At 46.6% G+C, this 20,118-nt stretch overlaps 1 protein-coding gene across 1 annotated transcript; it reads left to right on the top strand.

Moving 5' to 3' along the window:
- The first annotated feature begins 184 nt into the window (after window positions 1-184).
- LOC125628669 (uncharacterized) lies at window positions 185-19,502 on the top strand. Its single transcript, XM_048833923.2, has 2 exons — window positions 185-409; window positions 14,499-19,502. The coding sequence occupies exon 2, from the start codon at window positions 14,894-14,896 to the stop codon at window positions 15,782-15,784; it is 891 nt and encodes a 296-aa protein (XP_048689880.2). The 5' UTR covers window positions 185-409; window positions 14,499-14,893; the 3' UTR covers window positions 15,785-19,502.
- Window positions 19,503-20,118: the final 616 nt, after the last annotated feature.

Genomic DNA, 20,118 nt, shown 5'->3' with positions numbered 1-20,118 from the left:
CCCTGCCTCCAGCTACTTGACCCCCCCGACCAGTCAATTTCCGCCCCCTGCTCCGATTTGCCCCCTTGGCCCCTTTTTAACCTCTGTAAAAAACTGACTCCAGACTCTGATGCCGAGGAAGGGCAAGGTCAAGGGCAGTGCCTTCAGCAGCTGACACTGCGCATGCTCAGTGCGGGCCGGGGCTCGCACTGCAGCCCGCGCGGGTGTTTGCAGGAGACCCGGGAAGGGGCTGGAGCAGCTGGGGGCGGAGGCAGGAAAATCCTGCGGCAGCTCCTGGCTGGGCAATGCAAGGCGCTGCTCCCCCCATGGGGTCTGTGCTGGGGGGTCATTAACCTCTCCCTGCCCGGCCGGGGGGGGCGTTCCCCAGCTGGGACCAGCCCCCTGGGCAGCCCCGGGCCGGAGCCTGCAGGTAATTAACCAAGGGCCGGGGGGGGGGGAGACGCCTCTGCACAAGGGGGCCCCGGTCCCCCCGCCCCTGGGAACCGGCCCCCGGGTTGTTCCCGCACCTGGGGCGGGCCCCGAGCTGCGTTCACACCAGTGACCCTGCTGCCCCCCATCCGCCCCCGGCTCCAGCCAGGGGCTGCCCCAGAGGCACGAGGGGGGGGGGTCAGATGGGGCAAGAGACTGGGCCCCAGTGGGGTTCCCCTTCGTGTGTCTGGGGGTGCAGGGGCCGGGAAGGGAGGGATGAAAAATGAGCCAGAGATGGAGGGAGGGGACAGACCGTGTGAACTGGGGGCAATTGAACTGTCTCTGGGCAGGTAGGAGATTGCAGGGGGGAGGGGAGTAAGGACCTCCTGTCTGATTTTGCTGCTTTGCTCTCAAATATTGATTAAAAAATGACCAAATGGGGTCTAAAATTCATGTTGTTTTGCCCACCTTTCTCTCCTCCTGAGATTTTATCCTGTCTTCTGTTCCATTCTTAAATATCAATTTAAAATCTCCTCAGTTTTGGGGTGTTTTCCCACCCATTTTATCGGCAGCAGTTTGTCCTTGTGTAGGTGGCCAATTGTTGCCCTGAGTCATTCCCCAGATGGGGATCCGGTCAGTGGGTGCGTCGTGGGAGAGCTGAGACACGGCCGTCTCTGGGGTGGGGACGGGGCGGCCGCTCTCTGCCAGCAACAGGGCCTGGCAGGGGCAGAGCAGTGAAAGGCAGGAGCAAGTGTCACCAGCGGAGTGACCAGTCCCAGCTCTTGTCTTCCAATCTGCCCAGTGCAAGACCCACAAGGCACCAGCTGCCAGTCACCTGCCCATTTCCTGCTGCTGCCCCCTCCCCGGCAGCCTTCCCGATCCATATTCCACCCTCTGAGGCCCCCCCCTCGACATCCTTTAAAAACTTGGGGCGGGGTCTTGGTCATAGGCATAGTTTGACTTCTCTTTGGGGTGGGGCAGGGGCCAGCACGGCTTGAGCCACCTCCGCATGGCGGGGTCCAGGGAGGGAGCGCCACCTCCACCCCTTGACTCACCTCAGCAGGCTACGCAGCCTGTCTGGGTTGGGGGGGGGGAATGCAACTAAAAATGATAACTCAAAGGTGGGGAGCTTTGAAAACAGTTTAGGGTGCAGGGAGCGGGGTTGCTAGGGGCTGTGTGCAGGCAGCGGGGTAGCTCAGGGTGCAAGGAGCTGGGTAGCTGGGGCTGTGTGTGGGCAGGGGGGTAGTTCAGGGGGAGGGGGTAGGTCAGGATGCAGGGAGAGTGGCATTAGGGGCTGTGTGCTGGGAGGACTCACCTACAGTCCCTGTTCCTGGAGGGGTCTGCCAGCCAGAGCTGGGTCTCCCCACTCAGGGGGCTCTTACCAGCTACCGCAGCCAGCCATGTGTCGGGTCAAGAAAGGATTTCCCTCCCTCCCCAATAAGAACGGCCACACTGGGTCAGACCAAAGGTCTGTCTAGCCCGGTATCCTGTCCTCTGACAGTGGCCAATGCCTGGTGCTCCAGAGGGAATGAACAGAACAGGTAATCACGAAGTGATCCACCCCCTGTTGCCTATTCCCAGCTTCTGGCAAACAGAGGCTAGGGACACCATCCCTATGTTCTGGATTTTTTTCTCTTTTTCCCCTGAAGCATCCCCATGGCTGGAGATGGGACAGGGGATGGAGTGGGTCAGTGAGTACTCTCCCCCTCAGGTACTTGTTCGCATGCTCCATGGTTGGGTTTAGCGTGCAGGTGCCTGTGAGACAGAGGAAGTCAGACCAGATGATCTGGGGGCACCTTCTGGCTTTAAACTCTATGACTATGAACAGAAGTATCCCAAATCCCATGACAAATGGTCTCTGTGACGGACTTCCCCAGGGTGTAACTTGGAACTGGGATACTGCTGAGCCCTCTGACATACCCATCCGGGCCCCTTCTCACACTGTGAGGCTGTGACAAACTGCAGACTTCTCTGGTCCTGCACTCATGCAGACCTTTACACAGGCAGGGACACACCCGGTTGCAGTTACATGAAGGCTTCTCCTCAGCCACTCATGAACGAACGATAGAGAGGCTCCAGCCAGCTCTCCCTAGCTCCCTAGTCTAGGACGTTTCTCAAATGCAGACACCTGGGGCTTTTCCTGCAGCCATGACAACCTCAGGAACCTGGCCGGGTGGCCCCAAGCTCTGACTGCAGGGCAGCGGGTACTGACCGCCCCCTGGCTCTGGCCACGCGGCTCTGGCCATGCCGCTGTGGGGCTTCAGCCTCTGACCCCTGGTTCCGGCTGTGCGGCAGCAGGCGCTGGCTTCCACGTCCAGTCCCAGGCTCTGGCTGCGCAGTGGCAAATGCTGGCCACAGGCGCCGATGGCCCCTGGCCACAGCTGCATGGCCATGGGCTCCAACCACAGGGCTTTGGGTGCCAACCCCTGGCTCTGGCCATGGAGCTTCAGTTGGCCTCTGGCACCCGTGCGGTGGCGGGTGCTGGCCCCGGTCTCTGGCCACGTGGCCCCACCCCCTGGCGCTGATCTCTTGCTCCAGCTGCAGGGCAGCAAGCACCAACCCACAGCTCAGTTCCCGGGCTCCAGCCATGCGGTTGCGGGAGCTGGCCTTGGGTGCTGACCCCTGGCCCTGGCTGCACAGCAGCGAGGCTCCAGCCTCGCACCCCTGGGCTCTGGTACCCAGCTCCTGGCTCTGGCCGTGCGGTTGCAGGCATTGGCCCAGGCTCTGACCCACAACTCCGGCTGCAGGCTGCGATTGCTGGCTCCAGCCATGCTGTTTCTGTCCCCGGGTCCAGGCTCTGGCTGCTGACACCGACCCCTGGTCCTGGCCACATGGCAGCAGACACCAGGCCCTGGCTCTGGCCATGCAATAGTGGGGCTCATCACCCACCCACATCACCTCTGGCTGCCATTGCCTCCCAGGGCCCTGTATCTACTGCGTGCCCCCCACCCCGCCCCGGACTCTGCTGCTTTCCTGGCCTCACATCCATCCCACCATCACCTCTGGCCCCTGCTGTCTCTCCTTCGTGCCCCCCCTCACCCCCCCCCCCATCCAGGGCTTAATGGGTTCTGGGGCTGCCTGAGAAAAGTGATATTAACAAACATGCAAATATCACTTTTAACTGCAGACTTACTAGCTATCTGTGAAAAGTGATACTTGTGTGTTTGTTAATATCACTTATCCCTTTTCATAGCCTCCCAGGTAACTAAAGGGTGCTGTAATATTAACAAATATCACTTTTCACAGCAAGCCCAAGGACCTATTTAAGTCCTGGATGGGGGTGCTGAAGGGGGAGGCAGCAAGTGAGCTGTAACTCACGAAAGCTTATGCTCAAATAAATTGGTTAGTCTCTAAGGTGCCACAAGTCCTCCTTTTCTTTTTGCGGATACAGACTAACATGGCTGCTACTCTGAAACCTGTCTTATGAAAGGAGACTCAAGGAGCTTAGCTTATTTAGCCTAACCAAAAGAAGGCTGAGAGGAGATATGATTGCTCTCTATAAATATATCAGAGGGATAAATACCAGGGAGGAAGAGGAATTGTTTAAGCTCAGTACCAAAGTGGACACAAGAACAAATGGATATAAACTGGCCACCAGGAAGTTTAAACTTGAAATTAGATAAAGGTTTCTAACTATCAGAGGAGTGAAGTTCTGGAACAGCGTTCCAAGGGGAGCAGTGGGGGCAAAAAGACATATCTGGCTTCAAGACTAAGCTTGATAAGTTTATGGAGGGGATGGTATGATGGGATAACCTAATTTTGGTAATTAATTGATCTTTGACTATTAGTGGTAAATATGCCCAATGGCCTGTGATGGGATGTTAGGTGGGGTGGGATCTGAGTTACTACAGAGAATTCTTTCCTGGGTGTCTGGCTAGGGAGTCTTGCCCACATGCTCAGGATATGGCTGATCGCCATATTTGGGGTCGGGAAGGAATTTTCCTCCAGGGCAGATTGGCAGAGGCCCTGGGGGTTTTTCTCAAGACTGAACATGTCCAGTTTTTTAACTTTTCCTCATAGCTTAGGTTTTTTGAGCCTTTTATCACTTTTGTTGCTCTCCTCCGGACTCTCTCCAATTTGACCACATATTTTTGAAGTTTGGCACCCCGAACTGGACACAGTGCTCCAGCTGAGGCCTCACCAGTGCTAAATCAAATGGGACAGTTCTCTCTTATGCCTTACATACAACACCCATTATACACTGCAGGATGATATTAGCTTTCTTTGCAACTGGATCATATATTTGACTCAGATTCAATTTGTGATCTTCTGCAACCGCAGAGCCTTTTCAGCAGAACTATGGGCAGTTACTTCCCATTGTGTACTTGTGCATTTGAGTTTGTCTTCCTAAGTGTAGTACACACAAACAGAAACCCTCCTCTCTGACACACTTTAATATCAGAATTTGTTTAGGTAATAAAGCTCCAATTTTCACAGGCCAAGAATGAAACCCAGGTTTCCTGCATGGCAGGTGCAAATTCTACCATTGAACCATCTTAGTGAAATGAAAATCTATCATTTTTACTCCTTCCCCGCATCCACTAGGTCAGTAAGACTGTCAAAGAAGGAAGTTAGGTTGGTTTGGCAGTATTTGTTCTTGAAAAATCCATGCTGACTATAACTTCTACCCCTATTTTCCTGTAGGTGCTTAGCAACTGATAGTTTAAGAATTTGTTTCAATATCTTCTCAGGTATCAAATGTAGGCTGAGTGGTTTATAAATCCCCAGGTCCTTTTTGTTCCTCTGTTTAAAGATAGGTTTCAGAGTGGTAGCTGTGTTAGTCTGTATCAGCAAAAACAATGAGGAGTCCTTGTGGCACCTTTGAGACTAACAAATTTATTTGGGCATAAGCTTTCGACTCCTCATTGTTTTTGTTTAAAGATAGGTACTATGTTTGCCAGTGGGAGCCATGATTGGCTGAACCTGCGGACGCGGCAGGTAAACAAACCGGTCCGGCCCACCAGGCACTTTCCCTGAACAAGCGGCAGACCGGCTTTGAGAACCACTGCTCTAGGCCACTGGTGTTGCTGAAACCACTGCCTATCATAGTGACCAACGCTGTTTCCTTTTACTCCTCCCCGTGTTTGTCTGTATCCAGGAGTCGGTTGTCTTAGTTTTATGGTGTCAGCTCTTCGGGGCAGGGACTGTGCTTTTGTCCTCGGTTTGTAGATTGTGCAGCACATTGGGATCCCAGTCCATGACTGGGGTTACTAAATGCAACAGTGATTGAAATGATAAATAATGGGCAGGATGTGGTCAGCAGTCAGGCAACATGGTAAAAATTGTGAGGTCCGTGGTAATGTTTAAAAAATTGAATGACCTAACCCCCCAATGTCTGTCACTAAGTACAGTAATTTTGACAATTGTCTGTCATGCAACATGGTGGTGCCAACCCCCGGATGCGGGCAATGGAAGGGAAGGATTCGGAGAGCTGGGAGGCGATGGGTGATGGCAGGCGGTGGTGTGGAAGGTTTGGGACAAAAACCTTCTGTGAGCTGGGGGGACTGGGGAAGAGGGATTCCCTGGAGCAGGGTCTCTCGGAAGGTGGTTTGCTATGCAGGGCTGAGAGCAATGGTAGGGTCTGGGTCAGGCTGGGTTGGTGGTGGGGGTGGAAGTAAAGGGAGGTGGGTGCTGGGCAGCGGGTGCTCCAGAAAGTGGGGGTGCTAACAATGGGAGGGAGGGAAGGGACACTTTTTGGCTGGAGCTGCTGGGAGTCAGGAACAAGGAACAGTGGGAGTGGGGGGTAGAAGGTGGTTGGGGAACAGGAAATCTGGTGGAAGAGGTAGCGAGACGGGCTGTGGGCAGTGGGGGCTGGGGTAGAAAACACAAGGAGTGGGTGTGATCCTAGCACCCCTGTATTCACCTGCACACTACTGTAGTCAGATGTTTGGCTGCGTGTGTGTGTTCTCTCCATATGCCGTCCCAGCTCTGCAGAGACAGCTGGCACAGCAGATCTCAAGCAAACTGCTCAGTGACCACAAAATCTGGTAAGGTAAAAAGGCACCCAGGCAGGTTTATTGTCGAAAAAGCACTTGAGTCAAGAGAGATTAACTCTATCAAGGTATCTTAAAGTACAGCAGCAGCAGTGAGTTTAGCAAACTGAGCAAGGATATAAAGGAAAACTTAACTGGTATGTAAAAATAAAAAGAAGGTTATATTTTTAGCTCTGAGCGAAGAGTGTGGATCAGTTGGTTAAAGCAGTTGGGAACCCACATCCCGGATTTTTATCCTGGCTCTGAGAGGAGAGTGGGGGTCGTTACCTGCTCCGGCAAAACCTGAAGTTGTTCCCTCAACTTAGTGTATGTTGCTTTTGTGTGTACGCCAAATGGATTGCAGGAATGCCCTTTTTTGCTGCAGTTAACTGTTTTTGGGCAACTCCATGTGTTAATGCATTAATTCTCGGTATTCACTGGCTTAGTTTTGGTTTTTCACTTTGAAATTCTTCTTTATTTACTCCCCTGCAATCAAGTTGCAGCTCTTGTCTTCTAAAGTGCTCTATGAACTGTTCCATTTTTCCCCTTCATCTGATTTACCAATCCAGTGAAAGTATTGTTTGCTACTTCTCCCTCCTGTGCACTCCCACTCTGATAGGCACCAGTCTAGGTCTTTGCTTAAGTTTTTCTGGAATCTGGCTTTTACCATATGGTGGTGGTTATTATGCAGTGATTCCTGTTTCATTTTTTAATTTTGCTATGGCCACCTTTTTCCATTTCTGTCCCCATTCTTCAGGCACAGGGTAGCTACCTGAAGCCTGCTGTTGGCCACCAATATTTATACCAGGGGACAGCACGTCTCTTTTTTTGTAGGTTTTTTACCTCTGTTTCCAGTGTTTTATTTTGTTCCCATGCTTGCTGTCTCTGGACTGCTTGCCACCCTGCTAGGAGAGCAGGAGTGTTCCAGAGCTCTGTGGCTTCTCCTGCTTCTTTTAACTCTTTCTTTGTTTCTGTTACTTGCCCCACCAATTTTGTGGCATGTTATCTTATCCATTTAACAGCCATGGTTATAGTTTGCAATTTTCTACCTTTCAAGGCTACAGTCTGCCCTAGTCTTACAAATTCCATTGCATGTTTCTTCCCCACTATATTTTTTTAAATTCATATGGACCTCTTTTGCTAGCAACCCAGCACATCCATGACTTCTAAAACTTTGTGGGGATTTTCCAGGAGAGGTTAGGGGGGTTCCCTAACACATATCAGATCAGCGATTGGGGTCACCAGTGTGGTCAGATGTTTGGCTGCATGTGTATTTTTTCCCTGTGTGGTGCCCCAGCTCTGCGCAGACAGCTGGCACAGCAGATCTTGAGCGAACCACCCAATGACCACAAAATCTGTTCAGGTGTGAAGGCACTTGGTCAGGTTTATTGTCAGTGAAGCATGATCCTAGCTCCCCAGATCAATGTCTATGGTTATACCCGTGCAAATGGATGCAGTTCAGTCAGTGGCAGGACTTTCGATTCCCCCTCGGCTGGCCGAAGACACTCCCTCTGAGATAAACATTTATACACCAGTACAAACAATTTACGTGTTGCCCTTGACATATCTGGGTGCCACCCATTGCCTAGTACCTGTTGGTTTGATCAAAACCTCTCTATCCATCATGGTGTCATCCTGACCTTATCCTTAAGATGGGACAGCGTGTTTCTGTTATCTCTGGTGAATGTGCTGGTATCGGGGTGTGCTGGTACCACCTTTCTGGAATGTGTTTGTGTGTATATTCTTGTGCCTGCTACTACTTAGGAATGTGTGTTTCTGCAATATCAACCCTGTTCTTGCCAGATTCTGTGAGCAGGACCTGCCTCTTGCTCACACCTTAACTTTATATCAGCAAAGTTTTGACTACTACGTTAGTTCAGGCCTCTAATACAAGGGCTTAAGTCTCACGTTCTCTTTCTACTACAATTACTGCAATAATGTTTGTATAAAATATGCCCGTGAGGTATCATGTGGAAGCTAACAACACGCTGGTTATTAATGTCACTGTAAAATGCATGTGCTAACCTTAGATGTGACATTCTGAATTTCCTCTGTATGCTGTCACTAGAACATGTTTAACACAAAGACAGCCTCCCTAGGGAACAGTGACACACAGGTGTGTCCTAGACAAAGGAATGGGGGGTTGCTTCCGCTTACCTAAAGCTTCAACTCAGGAGACGGAGAACTAACATGGCTCCTGCACCCAGAGAGATACAGGAGACTGAATCTTCAGGTGGCTTTGCTGACTTCAGACGCAGAGATCCCTGTGGGGAAGGAACAGAGAGAGACTATGTTTATCCTTGACCTTACCGAGATGAAGAAAGCAGGCACTCTGATCCCTCGCCAGACTGGCCCATAAAAGGCTAGGAAGGAGATGAAGTAGGGTGCATGGGGTGTGGAGAGGGTGAAAGAAACCATCTTGCATAAAGACTGTATTTTGCTAGATTAAGTTTTAGATGTGTGTTTTCATTGTTTTTGTAACTATAAAATCATAGGACTGGAAGGGACCTCAAGAGGTCATCTAGTCCAGTCTGCTGCACGCATGGCAGGACTAAGTATTTTCAAGACCATCCCTGAAAGGTGTTTGTCTAACCTGCTCTTAAAAAATCTCCAATGATAGAGATTCCACAACCTCCCTTGGCAATTTATTCCAGTGCTTAGCCACCCTGACAGTTAGGAAGTTTTTCCTAATGTCCAATCTAAACCTCCCTTGCTGCAATTTAAGCCCATTGCTTCTTGTCCTATCCTCAGAGGTTAAGAAGAACAATTTTTCTCCTTCTTCCTTGTATGTACTTCAAAACTGTTCTCATGTCCCCTCTCAGTCTTCTCTTTTCCAGACTAAACAAACCCAATTTTTTCATTCTTCCCTCATAGGTCATGTTTTCTAGACCTTTAATCATTTTTGTTGCTCTTCTCTGGACTTTCTCCAATTTGTCCACATCTTTCCTGAAATGTGGTGCCCAGAACTGGACAGAATACTCCAGATGAGGCCTTATCAGTGTGGAGTAGAGTGGAAGAATTACTTCTCGTGTCTTGCTTACAGAACTGCTAATACATCCCAAATGATGTTTGCTTTTTTTGCAACAGTGTTACACTGTTGACTCATATTTAACTTGTGGTCCACTCTGACCCCCAGATCCCTTTCTGTGGTACTCCTTCCTAGGTAGTCATTGCCCATTTTGTATGGGTCTACCTCTCCCTTTTACATGGGATCACTTAATTAATGCTCTTCTGTCAAGGTTCCTCCCCCACTCTGAACTCTAGGGTACAGATGTGGGGACCTGCATGAAAAACCTCCTAAGCTTATCTTTACCAGCTTAGGTCAAAACTTCCCCAAGGTACAAAGTATTCCACCCGTTGTCCTTGGACTGGCCGCCAGCACCACCAAACTAATACTGGTTACTGGGGAAGAGCTGTTTGGACGCGTCTTTCCCCCCAAAATACTTCCCAAAACCTTGCACCCCACTTCCTGGACAAGGTTTGGTAAAAAGCCTCACCAATTTGCCTAGGTGACTACAGACCCAGACCCTTGGATCTTAAGAACAATGAACAATCCTCCCAACACTTGCACCCCCCCTTTCCTGGGAAATGTTGGATAAAAAGCCTCACCAATTTGCATAGGTGACCACAGACCCAAACCCTTGGATCTGAGAACAATGAAAAAGCATTCAGTTTTCTTACAAGAAGACTTTTAATAAAAATAGAAGTAAATAGAAATAAAGAAATCCCCCCTGTAAAATCAGGATGGTAGATATCTTACAGGGGTAATTAGATTCAAAAACATAGAGAACCCCTCTAGGCAAAACCTTAAGTTACAAAAAAGATACACAGACAGAAATAGTTATTCTATTCAGCACAATTCTTTTCTCAGCCATTTAAAGAAATCATAATCTAACACATACCTAGCTAGATTACTTACTAAAAGTTCTAAGACTCCATTCCTGGTCTATCCCCGGCAGAAACCAGCATATAGACAGACAGACCCTTTGTTTCTCTCCCTCCTCCCAGCTTTTGAAAGTATCTTGTCTCCTCATTGGTCATTTTGGTCAGGTGCCAGCGAGGTTACCTTTAGCTTCTTAACCCTTTACAGGTGAGAGGAGCTTTCCCCTGGCCAGGAGGGATTTCAAAGGGGTTTATCCTTCCCTTTATATTTATGACATCTTCTGTTAATAAATTTGTTTTTAGAGAGACTAGATGGGTGAGGTAATGTCTTTTATTGGACCAACTTCTGTTGATCATAAACCAATTCAGTGCTGTGCTTGAAGGGATGGGTGTATTTATCCCAGTTACACTGACTCTTTCACAGAGTAGTCTGAGGATGAGCCATGGTAGGAGCTGTGCGCTGCAGAGAAACATCTCTCAGAGTTCACTGGTTGTTACTTGCTAGTTTGCTAGTGAGGAAGACAGGCTGGTGTAGCAGGAAGCTGGCACAGTCTAGTCCAGTGGTTCTCAAACTTTTGTACTGGTGACCCCTTTCATACAGCAAGCCTCTGAGTGCGACCCCCCTTATAAATTAAAACCATTTTTTTCTATATTTAACACCATTATAAATGCTGGAGGCAAAGCGGGGTTTGGGGTGGAGGCTGACAGCTTGCGACCCCCCCATGTAATAACCTCGCGACCCCCAGTTTGAGAACCCCTGGTCGAGTCACTCTTGCTGAGGTAGGGAGGTAACAGTGGCTCAGAGCTCTGGGTAGCCCCTGCAGTGAGTTCCAGCAGGTGCTCATCAGGTCCCAGGAGGTGGTGAGGGAGAGGCGCATGTGTCATAATGAAAGATGGGGCTCACTGCAACTCCTTCCCTTTCCTTTATGTCTGAGTGCCCCCCCCCTCTCCCCGCCCCAGCAGCCAGACCTTGTGCTTTTGCCTCTCCTGGAATGAAATTCTCCCATTCCTAGACCCTGGGCGACAATACCCTGTGTGAACAACTATCCCCTCTGGAGTAGGGAGTCCCTTTGTAAACTGCTCCAGTCCTGCTCATCTAACCCAGTTCTGCAAGCTGGCTACTGCCAGCCAGTAGAATATCCAAAGTTCAGGCATTATCTCTTAAGAACCATTCATTATTTTTGCCAAGGGTGGCTCATCTTGAGACATTCTTCTTCTTATCCTGCTTGTTTTCCTCACAGATCTCCTATGAAACTAATCCAAATGATTCAGACAGTAAATATTGCAAGAACCAGGGCAACATACAGCATTCATCAGTATTACGGAGCAGCTCCGTCTCCATCACAGGGGTTTGGAGAAATATGACTACGGGATACCTGGGAAGTGGAGAGGGTGGGAGGAAGGGGCTGTGGGAGCTTTGAGGGATGTGGAGCTGTGGGGGATCCCAGCCCATTCACACACAATTCCTGCCCAGACCCCGCTGAGTAAGCGCCTGCATTCCATTCTTCCTCTAGCCCAGTTTCACTCTATTTTCCTTACTTTTCTCAAATATTTGTACTCTTCCCTTCTTGCCACTGCACAATGCTTACCTCACCGCCCACCATACACGCCCCTGTTCCGTATCCATGTGGACCCCAGCCACTGTTCCTGAGTCCTTACATTCTTTCTAGTCACAATACAACCCCTTTCCTGGGACAAATGTGTACTATCTTAGAGATGTCATAGGTCAGTAGTAAAATTGCTGCAGGTTCGTAGGGTCTTGCTTTCCCTTCCCCTTATGCAGCAGCCACAATCTCTCTTTCCTGCTGTTACCGCTTAATTTAGGGCACCCCGCCTATATTTTACCGAGGGCTGAAGGCGTGACCTGGTTAATTTAGGACACCCCTGCTTATATCCTATTGACGGCTTAAGGCGTGACCCAATTCATTTCGGCATCTTTTTTGAAGGCTTAGGCACCTATTTTTACCCCTGGGGCTTAGGAAGAAACCTGGTTAATTTAAGTATTTGCTGGGGGGGGGGGGGGGCTTTACGGGTTTGCAGAACCTTTTTTTAGTGAAAGAGCTTTACACAGCTGTTTTAAATATTTATTTATTAGTAATATATACAGAATATATATGAAGCAAATTTTTTATGCTTACCATTTTTATTATACACACACATTTTGCTTGGTGGCTAGTTAGGATTTATTTATTTAGGGTTTTTTTGGCAATGCCTTTGCACATCATGGTCGGGCAGAGGGGTTAGAGTTTCAGCAGCGGGATGTTGAACTGCAGTTCAGAAATGGTTTTTAAAGAGCATTGTTTTTTATTTATATTATATAGGTGAAACTAGCTTTTTTAAAAAAATTATTAAATTATATTTTATACTTTTAAATAACAAAAATTTTAATTACGCGCTGGTTTTTGTGTGTGGGGTTTTTTTTGTTTTGTTTGTTTAAGTTTTTTACATTTTATTAAATCTCAAGCCTATACTGAAGGCTCCTTTGATTTTTTGAGTCAGCCCCTACCAAGATCACATGGTACAAGTAATATTTTTCACATTCGCCTTTTGCAGAGGAATTAGTCTTTTGATCTTGAATTATAGCATCTAATTCCCCATCAGTCTCCACATACCGGGGGATTTTCATACTCCCTCCACCTACATCAGACTTGCTAGATAACCTAATTCCTCAAAATGTGCTTTCCTGATATCTAATAACTCTGGCGTACTGCATTCAGTGATATTCCTGCCCCTTCTTATTCCTTGCAATGCTGAGTTCATGCTTACCTGTCCCACCTTCCCTAGGACTCTCTCATTGTCTTTGGGTCTCTCTCTGTCTGTAAGAAGCAGTTCCAGAGGGATTTTCGTTAGGGCTGGAGACTTCATTTTCTGGGAGGTGGAGTTACTGTGGCCTACCAGGGTACAATCTAGGCTAATGAGCAGCTGTCACCCCTGCGTTGTATCTGTGGGTGCCTTACAATGTCCTGCAGAAGTAGCTCCCTCTGGGCTGCTCACAAACAGCCTGCCAGCATGCAAACCACATCCTGAGTGTGTGTAATTGCAACCAGCCAGCCACCTTTGGGTTATAGTCTGGCTCTCACCAGTCTTGGTTATACTGCCGGGTGACTCCAACACACCCCCAGTCTCAGATTTCCCTCCAGAAATATACGCCCTCTCCTGGACAATACAAGTTATATTAGGTCCATTATTTCTTTAAAAGAATAATGTGCACACAACTTGTCACCCTAAATGGAGTTTCCCAGACACTTCAGTTTAAACACACTGGATTAGGTAAAACAATAAAGAAGTTTATTAATTACAAAGAGCTAGATTTTAAGTGAGTACAAGTCATGAGGTATAAAAGCCAGAAATGGTTATAAGACATATAAAGATACACCAGTGGTGAATTACCTAACAAACTATGTTAAATTCAAAGCAAAGTTTTCTCACTATATGCTTTCAACAGTCTGCCTGACCAAACTTCTTAGGTCTCTTCTCCCAGAGGCCAACGAAGGCTTCCTTTGTCTCTTCACGTGCAGTGAATGCGATGGGAAGTGAGAGAAAGAGGGGTGTTTCAGGGGTGTCTTTCCCTTCTTTTTATAGTCCCATTCCCCCTTTGAGAAGTCTTTCCAGCAGGGAGCAAGGCGACAGGCAGTCTGTGTGGAAGGGAACTCCATGTTGCTTCTTTGCTAAGATGTAAATTTTTTCCCCCTGTTCCCTTTTCTGCCAAAGAATGGCTGCTTAGCAGGTAATGGTCTATCAGCTCTGCTTTCACCTGGCTGAGACAGCCTCTTACCCTTTGTCTCTGAGGAATTGGTTTGGCCACTCCCCAGAGTTGTCTGGAAAACAGACTTTTAGTCGTGATCTCAGCTTGTGTTTATAACTTCATATACAATGCTGCTATGTGCATTTTGCCAGGATATTAACTGAGTTTTTAAATGATACCTTACAAGGCACACTTTTTACAAAGGTTATTAGGGTGTAAGGTATGAATACAGTTGTATATTCTGTCAGTTACCTACTCTATTTTTTGGAGCCCCTTTGATGAAGAATGCCTAGCTTTGTGCATTTTCAGCAGAAATGTGGATAGTTACATCCCTCATAAGCACAGTGTGTGTGGCATATTTGAGCATCCTGGGAGCTGGCCCCAGGACTTTATTGCTTTAAAATGGGCTGGGGTTAAAATAATGGAACATTCTGTGTGACAGATATCTCATGAATTCACCCAATATCCCATGTTTTCTTTCCCCTGAGCAGGGTTTCCAAATCTGATGTGATCTTCCAGCTACAAAGCTACAATGAGGGGAGAAGCTGTGGGTCAGAGATCTCAGGACCCAGAAGAAAGACAGTTCATGAAATTTGCCTGCATACGTGAGGAATCATTAATCCAAGTTAAAAACTGTCAGTGCCTGAAGGAACAGCTGGGATTCCCTACAAAGATCTTGAGAGCTCTCTTTTCCATTCCTGTTTCTGAGGTTTCCCTTTCTATCCCAGCAGATGTTGGGATGGTGATTCAGAATGAGAACCGGAATCCTCAGCAGAAGGATGCTAAGCAAGTGGAAACACATGTAACATTATTGCAAGGATCCAAAGGGAATGTGTTCATGAGTCATGAGTAGGAAAACGCCAGTGAGCGTCAGCACAAGCCAGAGATGCAGCAGGAAAACCAACCAGGTGAGAGAGTGGGTAAATCCATCAGTCACTGGGAAGCTCAAAAAGACATCCATGAAACCCCAGCCCAGCAGAGAAACCTCATGGAAGAGAGAAAAAATTCATGTATTGAGTGTGGAAAAAACTTCAGTAACCGTTCAGACCTTATTAATCATGAGAGAATCCACACAGGGGAGAGACTTTATGAATGTGATGAGTGTGGGAAAAGCTTCAGTCAGAGCTCACACCTTATAAGACATCAGAGAATGCATACGGGAGAGCGACCGCATGAATGCAGTGAGTGCGGGAAAACCTTCAGTAACCACTCAGATCTTATTAGACATCAGAGAATCCACACAGGAGAGCGACCGTATGAATGCTGTGAGTGTGGGAAAACCTTCAGTAATCGCTCAGATCTTATTACACATCAGAGAATGCACACAGGAGAGAGACCCTATGAATGCTGTGAGTGCGGGAAAACCTTCACACAGAGTTCACACCGCATTCGACATCAGAGAATCCACACAGGAGAGAAACCCTATAAATGCTGTGAGTGCGGCAAAAGGTTTGCTGACAGTTCAGCCCTTACTAATCATCAGAGAATTCACACAGGAGAGAGACCCTATGAATGCTTTGAGTGTGGGAAAAACTTCATTGATGGCTCAGCCTTTACGAAACATCAGAGAATGCACACTAACGAGAGACCCTATGAATGCTACGAGTGCGGGAAAAACTTCAGTGTGAGCTCGGCCCTTATTAGACATCAAAGGATCCACACAGAAGAGAGACCGTATAGATGTTCTGAATGTGGGAAAGGCTTCCATCAGCGCTCAGCCCTTATTTATCATCAGAGAATCTGCAAGGGGGATAAACACCATCTATATCTTGTCTAGGGCTTAAAAAAAAATGTTTTCTTTAATCATTTTCCTAATTCCCACATAGTGAATTTTAAGGCTGTTGGCACCGTTTGATTCACTGTAGTCCCTCAGTGAGTTGTGTGCCTAGTATCAGGAATCCCCACCAACCCCAGCTGGGAGAGAGACGGATGACCTTGACTAGCCACATCAAGTTAAAATGTATCTGGGCCTCATCTCTACTAGGATTTTCCATGGCGTTAGCTCAGTTGGGTTAGCTGTCCTGATGTAAAACCACAACTAGTCTTGCAGTAAAGATATATCCCCATATATAGTGCCCAGGAGTATGTAGCATATTTCCTCATGACCTGACCTAACTTCCATAATTTTTCCTAGTCTAAACAGACCTGGAGCACATATTTCTACTCTTCTTCCCACTGCAAAGCAGTCTATTAAAGTTCCCAGGTTCCCCTTTTGGGCAAAAATTGTCTCATTCTCAGTTGTCCTCATGTTGCCCTGTTGGTTGCTGAACAGCTGTCATTTTTAGTACCATTTCACTCCTTCCCCATCACCCCAACAGTGTTACCTTCTGTCTGAGCAGGTCCTCAAAGAATCAATCCTGAAGCACTTACATGAAAGGAAAGTGATCAGGAACAGTCAGCATGGATTCACCAAGGGCAAGTCATGCCTGACTAATCTAATCGCCTTCTATGATGAGATTACTGGTTCTGTGGATGAAAGGAAAGCAGTGGATGTATTGTTTCTTGACTTTAGCAAAGCTTTTGACACGGTCTCCCACAGTATTCTTGTCAGCAAGTTAAGGAAGTATGGGCTGGATGAATGCACTATAAGGTGGGTAGAAAGCTGGCTAGATTGTCAGGCTCAACGGGTAGTGATCAATGGCTCCATGTCTAGTTGGCAGCCGGTGTCAAGTGGAGTGCCCCAGGGGTCGGTCCTGGGGCTGGTTTTGTTCAATATCTTCATAAATGATCTGGAGGATGGTGTGGATTGCACTCTCAGCAAATTTGCGGATGATACTAAACTAGGAGGAGTCGTAGATACGCTGGAGGGCAGGGATAGGATACAGAGGGACCTAGACAAATTGGAAGATTGGGCCAAAAGAAATCTGATGAGGTTCAATAAGGATAAGTGCAGGGTCCTGCACTTAGGACGGAAGAACCCAATGCACAGCTACAGACTAGGGACCGAATGGCTAGGCAGCAGTTCTGCGGAAAAGGACCTAGGAGTGACAGTGGATGAGAAGCTGGATCTGAGTCAGCAGTGTGCCCTTGTTGCCAAGAAGGCCAATGGCATTTTGGGATGTATAAGTAGGGGCATAGCGAGCAGATCGAGGGACATGATCATCCCCCTCTATTCGACATTGGTGAGGCCTCATCTGAAGTACTGTGTCCAGTTTTGGGCCCCACACTACAAGAAGGATGTGGATAAATTAGAGAGAGTCCAGCGAAGGGAAACAAAAATGATTAGGGGTCTGGAACACATGACTTATGAGGAGAGGCTGAGGGAACTGGGATTGTTTAGTCTGCAGAAGAGAAGAATGAGGGGGGATTTGATAGCTGCTTTCAACTACCTGAAAGGTGGTTCCAGAGAGGATGGTTCTAGACTTTTCTCAGTGGTAGAAGAGGACAGGACAAGGAGTAATGGTCTCAAGTTGCAGTGGGGGAGGTTTAGGTTGGATATTAGGAAAAACTTTTCACTAGGAGGGTGGTGAAACACTGGAATGCGTTACCTAGGGAGGTGGTAGAATCTCTTTCCTTAGAAGTTTTTAAGGTCAGGCTTGACAAAGCCCTGGCTGGGATGATTTAATTGGGGATTGGTCCTGCTTTGAGCAGGGGGTTGGACTAGATGACCTCCTGAGGTCCCTTCCAACCCTGATATTCTATGATTCTATGATCCTTGTGGAGTTTATCTTCTTCACATTTTGCAGAGTGTCAGTTGATGCAATATTCTCCACTCTCTGTGCTATGATTTCTTTGATCCTAAATCAGACTCTCTGGAGCTGGAGATGAAAGTGTCACAGACTTTAAAGGAGACTTTAAATTGATCTGAAACTCGGTGTGATCGTTCGGAATTTAAATCCCACTTTTCCTTTATTAGCAAAGCCACTTTTAGGGCTGAGTTGGAATTGTTTCCAGATGGGAAGATTGGCTATTTTTTCCCCATTACAAGGCTAAAACTTTCATAAATAACATGACTCAATAATAATGAGACAGTGCTGAGTGAAGCAGGTTTGAACAGATCAGAGGAGAATGAGGTGGGAGAATCTGTGGTCCTGATTCTGAGTCATCAGATATAAGCTGCTCTGAAATGTCACTTAATATAAAACTGGAAGTGTTATATTCCTCTTTGTAATGTGGGTTTTTCTCTTTCCTGGAGGCCGTTTGGTCACATCACTAGATATTAATTTTGTTTGACAGAATGTAGCTCAGAATTATGGGGGACTTGGAGACATATAACCATTTGCCAAAATTGCTTTTTACTTTCTTTTTGTTCTTTCCCCCCATCCCTTCATGATCACATGAAGAAAGTTTAAGTGTAGCTCAGTCAATAGGAGAGAATAGTCCAAGGTATTGGATACACTATCAAGGAAACAGTCGTGTTTTAAATCTCAGCTTTCAAACTGTGAACCACAGCACAACTCAAATTGTGTAACTAACTGAAGTAAATAGATATGATCACAACTGTATTTAACTATTTAGGTCAGTTTTTTTTCAATGATCTGGGGAGAGTGTTCCATAGTAAGTAACTTGAAAATAGGCAAAATGCACATGTATTTGGTTCCCAATGAGTTGTGACCCATGCCCTACAGGAGGTTACTCCTGAAAATATCTCCTAGTTCATCCTCTGATTTGGGAAATAGAAGTGTTTTTGCTGAACTCATCTGTTCTAATTGCTGCGAATGTGTGTAACATGAAATCAGTATTGAATGTTAACTGGCAGAAATTCTGATCCAGGTCTGTATCCAGTTTCTAATTGAGGCCTGTACCACCTGATTAAAAATAAATGAACTGGGCATGTTTAGGGAAGCTATTCCTCATTAACACTGCTGAGATTTTGGGTGGGTTGGTAGAGGTTTCTACTCCAGAGAAGTGTGAATTTACCCTGACAAAGGTAAAAGATTTGGGAAGAATTCAGGTAGAAGTAGCAGGCATCCAATGGTTGGTTTTCACACCAGAGAAGGAAGCTATGAAGAACTATGTCCAACTCAAACTATTTTTAGAACAACATTTTCTATTTCAGTGGCATTGATTACAGTCCCAAAGGATGCCATAGTTAGATTGGGAACAATTGTCCCTTACCATTCGCATGCAAAGAGAGAAACTGTTGATGCCTTTAGAGGACATTCCTTCCCCCTAGATCGCAGTCTGTGTGCCTTGTTTGACAACAAAGATTTTCACTTTGTGCAAGTGATGGTAACCAATGAGGGAGTGTCAGGCTCCAAGTTCAAATGGCAAGGTACTTGAATGTTGAGTCCTTAATCTCTTAGGTTTGCTCTTGTGTATTATGTATTTGCATCACTTCTATACCTCCTGCTACTTTGAAAGGTTTTAAAAATATGAGAATAAAGTAGAGGTGCTATTTTCATGGTGCAAACTTTCCCACATAGTGTGAAACCCCTTCCACCAACACTTACGGGAGAAGACCTAGAACTCACTGAAGTGGAAGGCACCTATGGTGGGGTAAATCACAACTTTAGAGAAGCTTTCACCATATGGAAATGGGGATTAAAAGAAAACTAACGTGATAATATTTTGTAATTTTTGAATGTTACTGGTACCAATGAAAATTAAAGTAAACAGGAAGTTATTCTTAAACTAATAATTAAGAGTCTAATGTGATAACCCAAATTACATCAGAAAACAGAGTTACATTGTTTTTGTTAGTATTATATGAAATGGTGGCTAACACTGAAAATCTTCTTTGATGTCATTTTTCCTCTTTGGACTAAGGAGTTCTGAAGTAAAACCACACACCAAAAATTGGAGTAGTGGAATATGTGAGAGAAATAATGTACATGAGAATACTGAACTAGTGTGGTATTTCTATTTCAGATGGAATTTATTTCAATAAGCTTTAAAGTAAATTTCTGTTAAGAAGAAAACTAGTTCAGAAAAAAAATTGTCACCTTTTACCCAGTTTAACTGCAAGAATCACTGGGGTTTCCACTTCTCTTATTTGCAAAGGAAAGTTGTGAAATCTGTCATGGGATGGCCACATATATTTTTAAGACTAGTGATGGATGCATGATGCAGTAGGTAGTTTTTCAGTTAACAACTTTTGCAACCATCTGCCTCATTCCAACTGGAGTGGACCATGCTGTCTGCATCCAAGGCCTACTTCCCACCTGATTT

The sequence above is a fragment of the Caretta caretta genome, chromosome 28, assembly GCF_965140235.1.
Source record: "Caretta caretta isolate rCarCar2 chromosome 28, rCarCar1.hap1, whole genome shotgun sequence".
Taxonomy (NCBI): Eukaryota; Metazoa; Chordata; order Testudines; family Cheloniidae; genus Caretta; species Caretta caretta.
The sequence above is the reverse complement of the archived record's forward strand: the minus strand, read 5'-3'. Positions and strand labels throughout refer to the sequence as shown.